The 11377-nt window shown below is 31.2% G+C and overlaps 1 protein-coding gene across 6 annotated transcripts in view; it reads left to right on the plus strand.

The window, feature by feature from the left end:
* LOC131143797 (methyl-CpG-binding domain protein 4-like protein) overlaps positions 1 to 8106 on the plus strand; it is a 29695-nt gene extending 21589 nt beyond the window's left edge. For 3 of the 6 annotated variants that reach the window (XM_058092146.1, XM_058092148.1, XM_058092150.1), the window contains exons 3-5: positions 6990 to 7186; positions 7379 to 7529; positions 7609 to 8106. In XM_058092146.1, the coding sequence (XP_057948129.1) occupies positions 6990 to 7186; positions 7379 to 7499 (318 nt within the window). In that variant the 3' untranslated portion in view covers positions 7500 to 7529; positions 7609 to 8106. The remainder of the gene's footprint in view (positions 1 to 6989; positions 7187 to 7378; positions 7530 to 7608) is intronic. The other 3 variants (XM_058092145.1, XM_058092149.1, XM_058092147.1) reach the window with 2 other exon arrangements.
* Positions 8107 to 11377: the final 3271 nt, after the last annotated feature.

Here is an 11377-nt window from a genome sequence, read left to right on the forward strand (position 1 = left end):
CATTTGTGGGTCTGCTTGGATTTGGTGTGATTGTATTTTTTGGGTGCAGACTCTTCATTTGTGAGATGCCCCACTAATTCTTGGTTCTCAGCAAGAGCCAATGCTTGCTCACGCCACAAGGGATAATTGTTTGGGGTGAGTCTAAGGGTGATAAAGTTGCCAACATTGAGAGATAATGTAGCCATGGAAAGGGGCAAGAAAGAAAAAAACAAGGAGCGGAAGGTAAGCAAGGAGATAGACTAATTGAATGATGTAGAAACTGTGATTTATTTTTTATTTTTTATTTTTTATTTTTTTATGCCTAGTGTTCTCAATGGCTCTGATACCATAAATAAAAAATGAAACAAAGGATTTGGGAGAAATAATAATTTTATTTCAATGAATGGCAACGTGAACACTTAGGCTATACAAAGAACAATATTTAAAGGAGATACATGATGCAATTGTGATTTTTGAATTCCATAAAATCGGGTCTTTTGGCTATTGGCATCAGATATTCAATAAATGTACAGCAACGGTCAAGCCTTTCGATGAAACCGTCGACGGTTTCAAATCGCTTCACCAAACCGTCGACGGTTTGCTTCAGAATTGCTTACTGTCTGAAACTGTCGATGGAATAATACTTGCTGAGTCCAAATTGTCGACAGTTTGATGAAACCGTCAACGGTTTCCGTTGGGTGTCAAGACTGCGTGTTGATTAGAAACTTCCTTCTTTGGTTTGATTTTATTGCCGTTGGAGCGATCTTCATGCTGATTGGATTCTTCCTTCTTTGGTGAGAGTGTAAATCTATTGCCTTGTTGGTGTGAAGTATCCTGATTTGTTGGAGTTGCTGAATTATCTTCGTGGATTGAATTTATTGACGCGAGAGCTCCAGTGTCCCTCAACAGCTCTCCACTGATTAGGGCTAGAATGGTGGTTTCAGTGAATGATGCATGTGCATTGAGAGGGCCGAGCTGTGGTGAATTGCTAATAAGGGGTAGGCCTAAAATAACTTAGAATGAGACAGTGAGGAAATATTTAATAGCTTTTAATCTAGTAGAGGAAAATGCTTTTGATTGGGTGAATTGGTGGAAAAGGATTCATGTAGCCCACCCCGCCTAGTGGGACTTGAGGCTTCTTCTTGTTGTTGTTTATGAAAATTCAAAAAACTAATCTTTAAATCCTGACAGATTTCCCCAAGTTAAACTACCTCAATGAACCAGCACAAAACCCCAGTTGCAGTAATCTTCTACTGGAAGAACAGTATAACAAAGCCCCAAATCCAGCCTTTTTCAGAATAGTTGAAGAGAAACCATTAGTTGTGCTGCTCTGCTGTCTTCGGAGGCGGAACTATGAGTGGAAAAACAAATGCTTCTTATGCCAAACAAGAAAAGCATTGAAAAAGAGCTTTTTTGGTTTTTTTTGGGTGGGGGGGGGGGGGGAGTTGGGCCTGACTGGATCCGAGAAGGATCAGAAGACAAATGCGTCTTCTGCAGAAAAAAAAAGAGCATTGAAATAGAGCTTTCTTTTTTTTTTTGGGGGGGGGGGGGGTGGTGAGTTCGGCCTGACTGGGTCCTTGAAGGATCCAGGTGTGACCCAACTGAAGTGAATCACGAAAACTGACCAAATGATATTGATTTGATCAATTCACATATGAATTGATTGATTTAGGGCTCATTAAGGAACATTTGCAGTTCTGGCATGAAATTGGACTTGATTCTGCTTTGTATGGAGGGAAATTGTACAATTCAAATTAATGATTCTGGCACGCAATAGTTATAATTATAAGTGGCATGTGTTTTGTGAAACTGGAAATTGGCTCCTGACATAAATGGAAATTCGTATAATATTCCTATAATAGAAAACTTAAAATAGACTAGAATGGAGCTTTAAAGCTCAAATAAACAAAGAAACTAGTAGCAACCCAGCATAAATAAATTTGTTTCAATCCCATAGCTCTTGCTTTTGGAGCTTCATTGTCTGCTTTTTGCTTCTGGAAAAAGACTTCTTGATCTCAATCAGTTAAGTTTGTGTTGTAGATAGGCAATGAGTTCCCAGACTTCTCAGTTATAAGCTTGTAGCTCATGGTGTTCTACTTCTAAAATGAGAGGAACCAGGGCATCCATTTGAGCTGCTAAGAAACCTTTAGCAAAAACAAGTAGTAGTGGTTTATTGGCTGTGGAAATGGAGGACGTTATTTAGAATGTAGTAGTAAAAATTAATGCTGATTATGAGATTCTTTGATATTGAATGGCTGAGGTTATTTTTCAGAAAGCCAATGTTAAGAGCTTGGACTTGACACTTGGGTTGGAAAGCGTAGGTCTATAGGTCTTTGTTGTGATTGTGGTTTCTCACATTTTTGTTGTTGTGAATCTCATGGTGGATAATTGTTGGCCCAAGTAGCAACATTAGAGGGTTGAATTGGGTTGCTACTCACTCCTAAATTAAGAAAATAATTTCTAGTATAGCACAAAAAACCAAACCATCAATATACAAAATAAAAGTGAAACGGTAGTAAAGAAACTATGGTTTGGCCCTACTTTGGCATTTTTTTCCACTCCCAACTTCACGTGAAGATTAAACCAAAGATACAATATTGGTTCCACAAACCACCAAAGCATTGCTCCTCACACAAGAGACTTATCCTTGCCTCAACAAGGTACTCGTCCTCACTTGTCTTCCTATTCGATGAAAGTATTTCACGCTCCCATGAATAATTTTAAAGCTCAAGGATGTACGTCCAATTTACTAAAGAACCTCACATGGGTAGGTTACTAAAGAACAGCAAATTGGAGAAGCTGATGAGCCCTTATTGTGTATATTGAAGTTCTTCCTTGAGTTTGCAAATAAACAAAATGATTTAAGTATATTAAAGAATAAAGAAAGAAGATAAATATAAAGCTTAAATACTAAAACAAGATGAAGTCAATGTTTAACAAAATGTAATACTTTCCTTTTACATCCAATTTGTCACATTCTTTTTTTTCACCAACTAGTCATATTATGATGTATGTATGATGCTGAAAGCATTTGACCCTCCGTTGAATTATTTTAGTGTTATCAACATATATGCAGCAAGATGCGCACACACAGGGTTCGTATGCAGTACCCCTTCAGTCGCACATCCTTGCATGATCATGGAAAACACAATCCTACGCCCTCCTGTGGACTCCAATCAAATCCCATCCAAAATGGAAACTCAAGCCCACACACCAACCAAATCCCCAGAACCCTAAGCACCCCAGGGCCCAAGAATAGGTATATTCATTTTAATATTATTTTAATGCCAATTCCTATAATCCTATATTTATTTTAAAGAAGATTGAATTATGAACTTTATTTAATTCTTTCATTATAATTTGTATACTTTCAATAAAATTAATATTTTACTATAGCTAAATTTATAAATTAATATAATAATTTGTACTTAATTGTAATTTCTTAAAAATTTACAAATTCAACACTTTCTTGGTCCATCACTTTTCTTTATTCAATTAAAAATTAATTAAGTAATATGTAATTTTTTGAATATCTACCTTCTTTAACTTGTTATTTTTTTTTAAAATTTCTAAAGGTCAAGATAATTTCAGTGTTTCTAGTTAATTGTAGTTTTTTTTTAAAGATCTCACATACTACACGTTGGGTACATAGGGATGGAATCTAAGTGAATGGAATCACATTTATCATTTCATTTCTTTATGGTATCCATTTTAATTTATATTTTGTTCCATTCCCATCAAATTCCATTTCATCAACAAAACACGATGTTAGTTTTATGGCATAATTTTATACAAACCAGTGATGATCTAGCACAAAGTGCATACTGTAGACACCTAATTTTGTCTGGTCATTATGTAGAAAAACCTTAGGTTTTGGTTAAAATTTATGTTTTTCTTTTTTGATTTATTTTTGGTGCCATCTAAGGTCTTTGCTTAGGTGTGATTTCTCATTTCAATTCACTCGTCCTCACCTCCCTGATTCGAGTATTCATTTGTTAGGCAAATTTTTACAATAATCCATTTTCATTTATAAAAATACAATAAAAAAGGATAAATAAGACCAAAAAATAAAAAAAAACGAAGACAAAAACAAAAACAGCCTTGGTTGCTCTCGAAGCTTTGCCTTGGCCAGCCTTCCTGAGTTCCTGCACCCGCACACACAAAAAATTGATCTAAGGTTAAGGGCAGCCCAACAAGAAGGCCAATCTTGGGCACCCGCACACACTATTTATATGAAAAAATAGAGCTTTAGAAATTTATGGGGGCCAGAGCTCCTGCCAGTGCCCTATTCCCTTTTTCCCTAGATAGATCTTCTTTTCATGTGATGGCGTTTTCCAGTGGTGCACCAATGTTCTGCAACAGTCTAACTTATTTATGCACTGTAAACAATTGAATTTATGTAAAGATGGAACAGACTGAAGTATATTATCATTGTGTGAGAGAGATGGTCAGTGAGAAAACACGTAGGTACAGGCAATGTTTTGAAAGGCTCAATTGAGGCTCACCTTGAGGCTTGCTTCAAGGAAAAGCTGCTTAAAATGCCTTGAGACTCAACATAGAATGCCAAATCCCAAAAAGTCTGCATTACATGTTGAGGCTTACGCATTTGTACAAAAGGCATGCCTTTTCAGTTGAGGCTTACGAATTTTGGGTGTGATTCTCAAGTTGGATTTGGCTAGAAAATTTTGACATGTTTGTATAAAAGGAATGCTGTAATATGACTTGATTTCTAGAACTCTTGAACTTCAATCTTTCCAAACTAATTGAGAGTTGTATCTTAGATCCTAAAAATAATTTGAACTTTATAATGTTAAAGCTATCGTTTGTTATGATATACGCAGTGAATTCAAATTGGCAACTTTTGAGTGACCAAAGTAGTTTACAAATTATATTTGATTTTTTTTTTTACATTTTATTTGTGTTTTTTTTATTTTCTCTTTATTTTTTAAAATGTGTAATTTATATGCATTTTTTTTTATTGAAAATAAAAATTCTCACAAAAGCCCTATGCCTCACCTATTAAAGGTTAAAACACCTTGCCTTATGCCTTTGCTTTTTAAAACATTGGGTATAATGACAAATCTAAAGATGAACATGGGGATATCTTTTCAATAATAGGGTAAAAGACATTTATCCAATTCATGGAGCAAGTTGGGCACAATATATGCATGATGCAGCATAAGGGACAATGCACATGCCTCAAGTTTGAGACAAATAAGATTTTTGGAATTTTGAATTTATTTGTAATTTTTTCAATAAAAAAAATATTATTGTAGTTATATATTTGTTTCTGTGATATTTTGCTAATGTCATATAAATAGGTCATAAAGGAGTGGATTCTAGGATTTTACCTACCAGAGCAATGGTCTCACCTTTTGCCTTTTGAGTTGTTTGTATTATTGCCATTTTTATTCTTATTAATATTTTTTAAAGTGCAGGACTTGGTTATTGTTTCTTCTATGAAAATAACTTAATTTCTTAACATAAGAATTTCAACCTTTTTTTAATTCTATTTTATATTGAAATTATTTGCTACTTTATTTTTGCAACCTTTCTCCTTTTTTATTTTTTTTACTCAAATTTGATATGAATATTTAATATCTTTTTTTTTTTTATTATAAGATTTATATCTTTATTGTTATAGTGAAGACTCCCAGAGGTTCAAGTTTTCTAATGATCTAATGTCTGAAGAATAGTATGGGAGAGAAACTTAGAAGCTGTGCTTTGACAAGTAGAAACATGGAGATGTTAAAAAAATGGAAATGGGAATGTTAAAAAGGTGGACAGACATCCCTTACCTCATCTTCTTATTTATTTTACCTTTGGCCGATTTAAAATTTTTCCTTTTTTTTTTTTCCTTTCACCCTTTGCACATGCTCTTTCTGCTTTTATGCCCAAGATGCAGGACACCAGTGGCTTTGGTGAGAAGTAACATTTTCTGTTCATTAAGTTTGTCAGACACCAAGGAGAAATCCTGCTTTGCTTTGTTTCAGCATTCATAATGATTAAATATCAATAGCAAGCTGGATCTGATGTGTTAAATATCTGTAGCAACTTCATCTATGTCGTTGCTTTATGTCACAATGTCATTATGTGAAGAAAATGATAAGTTGTTGAGTAAGAACATGGAAATGGGGATGTAAGAAGTTGAATAGACATCCCTTCATCTGCATGACATTTATTTTCTGTTTGTTTTCACACTCTGCACATGGTCCTTGCTTGTTATGCCCAATGTGGGCTGGATGCCTATGACTTTGGTGATAACATTTTTCAGCAAATTCTGTTTTTTTGTCATCAAGTTTGTCACTCATGTGAGAAATTCAAGAAGCTCTTGGACACCAAGGAAAAATCTTGCATTTTTTGTGCTCAGCATTCAAAATGATTAAATATCTATAGAATCTAGATCAGATGTTGAAATGAGAATGCTACTGTGGATTAGTGGTATAACGTTAAAAGATAAATTAAGAAATGAACATGTTCGCAGTAAGTTAGGCATAGAACCTGTAGAAGATAAGATGAAGGGTGGCTCATATGATTTGGTCATATGCAATGTTGGTTAAATAGTGTACCAGTGAGGAGTGAGCTAGTTACTATTGAGGGCAGTAGCAAAAGTAGGAGTAGACTTAAAATAACTTGAAATGAGATAGTAAAGGTTTAATAGCCCTGAAATTGTGAGAGAAATTGTCCACAATCTTGTTAATTGGCGGAAAAAGGTTTTAGTAGCCAACCCCACCTAGTCGGAGTTGGGGCTTGGTTTGTTGTTGTTGTATCTGGATGAGATGCATCCTATTTCACATATGGACAACCATGTGTTTCTCTAAAATGTCTGATTTATGTTTCAAAATTCTCTAAGTGAAGGTGAAGTGGTGTGGGTGTGTATTAATTAAATTTGCTCATAAATTTGTTCAGAAGTCCCTTGGTAGGCATGGTTTGCCTCGCATTACCTTTAATTGATGCTGCTAGTATTTCTGCATGGATGTGGCAAATTTGCATAAAGTATGTTATTGCAGGCCAAAAGAGTTATATCAGATCTTTTCGCTTTGTGTCCAAATGCAAAGACTGCTACGGAAGTTTCTACGGAGGAGATAGAAGAGGTGATACAAACTTTGGGTTTACAGAGGAAGAGGGCAATAATGATTCAGCGGTTCTCTCGGGAGTATTTGGAGGAAAGCTGGACTTATGTCACCCAGCTGCATGGTGTAGGCAAGTGAGTTGCGAATTCCGTTCTTATTTTCATTTTCTTACCTTATTCTCAGTGATTCTGTTTTTCCTTTAAATTATTTTTCAAACAAAAAGAATAAAGAAAAAAATATATCCTTTCTTGCTCCGAAGGTTGCTGTGAAGTTGTGTTTAATTTGTATAGAATCTTAATTTTCTTCTTCCCTTGTTGATTTATCAGGTATGCAGCAGATGCATATGCAATATTCTGTACAGGGAAATGGAAGAGGGTGAGGCCGACCGATCACATGCTAAAAAAATACCGGGACTGTCTATGCAGTATGTACAGTGGATTGCAGTAGACATTTGGTTTTTGTCTAATGGAAGCTGAGGTAATACTTAAAGCCTAAAGGGGAATGTTACCTCTGTTCATTCTTTTGGAGTTCTGTTTATTTCAGAGTCCATTGGCAGGTTTCGATTTATGAAGTTCTGACTTTCTCATGCACAAATAACATTACTTAGCAGAGTATGAAGTCTGCGTTACAAGTGGCTTCCAAAATGAAAATCGGAGACTTAGAAGTATATGTGGATTCATCCCTGATTATCTTTCAAACAATTGGGAAATGGAAAGCGAACACCTCGAGCTACTTTCTATGAGTTGCTTGGCCATTCCACTTTTTGGGACAATGAATTTCCGGAAGAAGCATGTATGTGCATAGGGCGGCAAACTGTCATTGCCGCTTTTCGTGTTAATTTATGTCGAGGGACTGTACTTTTTGGGCCTTGGTTTGCTGGCTTGGAATGCCAAGTTGTGGAAGAATGAGGACCTTTTTGGTATTATTTTTATTTCCTTTGCATTCTAGTTTTATTGAAAAAAAGAAAAAAAAAAGAAAAAAAAAAAAAGATGATAACACGCTAATGTTTTTAATATTGGAAATTATAGTTTAGGGTTTTTATTTGTTGTGATCATATGCATTGTGTTTTTTAATGAAGAATTTTTCTTTTAAAAAGAAAAACTTGGTAGCCGAAGAAAATAAAGATATAAACTCAGCGGCAAGGGCTTTGTTTGAAATAAATGAGTAAAATACACGAACACACAATACACATACATATATGTAAACCATGTGTAGTAAGATTGCTCTTGAAGTAGTTTTACAAAATAAATAATTATTTATTTCTAATTGAATTCCTATTTGGGATGTCTTTAAAAATAATTTTTTTTAAAAAAAATACTTATTTTAAGTGCTTGTATTAATAAGTAGTTTTTGATTTATACTTAAATATGTATTTATTTTAAAAAGTATTTTTTTCTTCAAACTATTTTGTAAGGGAAAATAAGTATTATTTTAATATTTTAAAAAAAGTACTTACATGAAAAGATACTTATATTAAGTAATTGTATATATTACTTTTGGATGAATATTTTTTAAAATAAATATTGTTTTTCAAAAAAGTACTTATATTTAAGTGGTTCCAAACAATCTTGATTAGGAAAAATTTGAAGTCATTTTTAAATACTAATATTTTTTATGTTTCTGTAATTTTTTTTTTTTTAGAATTATTAAGAGGTAGAAAACAAACTTATTTCTTAATTTTCACTAATCATAACTTGTTACCCCCCCCCCCCCCCCCCCCCAAAAAAACTTTGGCGCTATGCTAGGCAACAATTTTTTTATTTTTATTTTTACAAACAAAAAATTTCAGCATATTTTAGAATTCAAATAATAAGAATTAACTGGAATTACATTACAATGTTCCAACATATATATGAGCATATAAAAAAAGAAGAAGATTAATAGTATTTCTTTGCCCCTAAATAATTAAATTAAATTAGTTTTTTAACAAAGAATTATAAAATGATCAACAACCGCTAATTGACCGTTAAGTCTAGTGAAAAGGAATACAATTTTGTCCTTAATAATATAACAAGTTTATCCCTTGATTCAATTTTGATCAGATAATTTTTTTAAAAAATAACATTAATTTAATGAATAAAATTGAAAAATTTGCCAATTAAGTGTAATATGTTCTAAGAATTGAACAAAGTGAATGAACACCTAATGACCGGCTCAGGTTAATCAATTAACATAAATATTACAACATAATTAAATTATTATTTTAAAATTATTAAAAATATGTAAAAATAAATAAATCATACAAAGAACTTAGAAAAAAAATACATAGATAATTATATTGTTGCAAAATACTTCTTGTATGCTTTTCATGCAAATTAAATAACTAAATGTATCTTTAAAAAATAAGCTAGAGAGTAAAAATTGGTTCATATATGCCATTTAGTCGAATTAAGGCTCACTTTCCAAGTAGGGTTCAATACCATATTTAATAACATAACAACTTGAATAAAATTAGGAAAAATCAATGAATTGCTTCAAACAAAGGTCAATCAATTAATATCAATTTAAATTTTTTATTCATCTACCATTCCTATATATTTTACACACAGAAGAATTAATATTCAATTGCGTAACTTCAATTTATAAAGTATGAATTTTAAAATTTTAGTTTATATTTTTTGTTAACACTGTTTGATAAGTTAATTGTGTATAAAAATATTGCAGTATTGAACTATGTTTTATTTGTATTATTATGTCTTTAGTTATTAAAGTTTTATGAAAATTACATCTAACAAACATTTTGTAACACTATAATTATCAAGTATTTATTATCATTTAATTTTTATTTTATATATATTTAAAAAATAAAAATAACAATAGAAATTTTTTTGGAAGGGAAATAGTAACTAGTTTTTTTATACTAATGTGAATAAGTTGATTCGAAGCAATTCGATGGTTAGACTGCTAAATTTGAGAGTTGATTAGGTCTTCAATTGACTTTGTTGATTTTCAAAATATTATACTCATCAATTTTTTCAATTTAATTTATCAAATTAATGTCATTTTAAAATATTATTTTATAATGGATAAAATTTATTTTTATATATTAAATTAAATTTTAGAGGGGCTTTGTGGTAATTTTTAAAAACTCAAGGGATGGGAGTGTCATTTAGAAAGCTACAAATGAATTTAACCCTTCAAAGTACTAAGTGAGCAACCTTAGTAATAAAGCGGCATTTGAGTTCGAAATAGCCCCAAGGGGGGGCCCATATGCGGGCTATATTTTTCATGCCTTCAATTGGATAAATATTTGTTATTTGATGATTGGATATTTAGTGTGCTCAAATAACTTGTCCAGCTTGTGAATATTTTTTTAATTTATTTCTTTTCATTGAATTAGAAAATATAAAATTATTATAAGGAAATTAAAAGGATAAATTAACGATCTGTTTAGTATCGTTATTATTTTCTATTTTTTGTTTCTATTTCTACACAATGAAAAAATATTTTATTAAAATGTATTTGTTTTTGTTATCAGGTTTTCTATTTTGTCATCGGTTTCAGCTGCTTGCTTAAAAATTGAAAACCAGATTTTATTATTTTCAATTATTTTGGCCAACTATTGCTAGAAGTTATAATATCTAGAAATAATTTTTTTTTTATTTACAAAATTATTCAATTTATACACTTTAAAAAATTGAAATCAAAACTAAATGATCATATGAATTTAAATATAATTAAAATAAACATATACATAAATTTCAAAAAATAATAATAAAGCCAATTATAAAATAATATTACTATTTTTCAATTGTCATGTCCAATAAAATTTTTATTATAAAGAAAAATTTAAAAATAGAACAACTATATAAAATAATTATAATAAATTTTATTATTATAGAAAATTTTTAATTTGTATTATTAGTAATTTTATTATTTTAGTAATATTTTTATAAATATTTTTATCTAAAGATGAAGATGTGCATTTTTTTTAATTAAGTTTTAAATTTGTATTAGTTTTATAAATGTTAACCAAACATGTTCTAGATTTCTAGTTTTAAGTTTTCGTTTCTCTAATTGTTGACAGTATTAGTACCTAATATGATGTTTTTCTCTAGTATTTGAGTTAGAAATATAAAAATCATAAGATAGTGACTCTATTAAATTAAATAAAATTTATATAATATTTGCACATGATGGTTAGATGTGCTGAAGGGACATAAAGATATCATTCAAATCAAGTAAGTTAGAAAGGATGATCCATTTTAAATTCTTGTTACTTTACATATTTAATTGAGAATGGTGAGAGTATGGTTTGAAAGAGAAAGAACCCTAGCTTAACTTCTAATTTTTCTATAAGAAACATGATTTTCCAATAAAAAAAT

This window comes from Malania oleifera, chromosome 12, assembly GCF_029873635.1.
Source record: "Malania oleifera isolate guangnan ecotype guangnan chromosome 12, ASM2987363v1, whole genome shotgun sequence".
Classification (NCBI taxonomy): Eukaryota; Viridiplantae; Streptophyta; class Magnoliopsida; order Santalales; family Ximeniaceae; genus Malania; species Malania oleifera.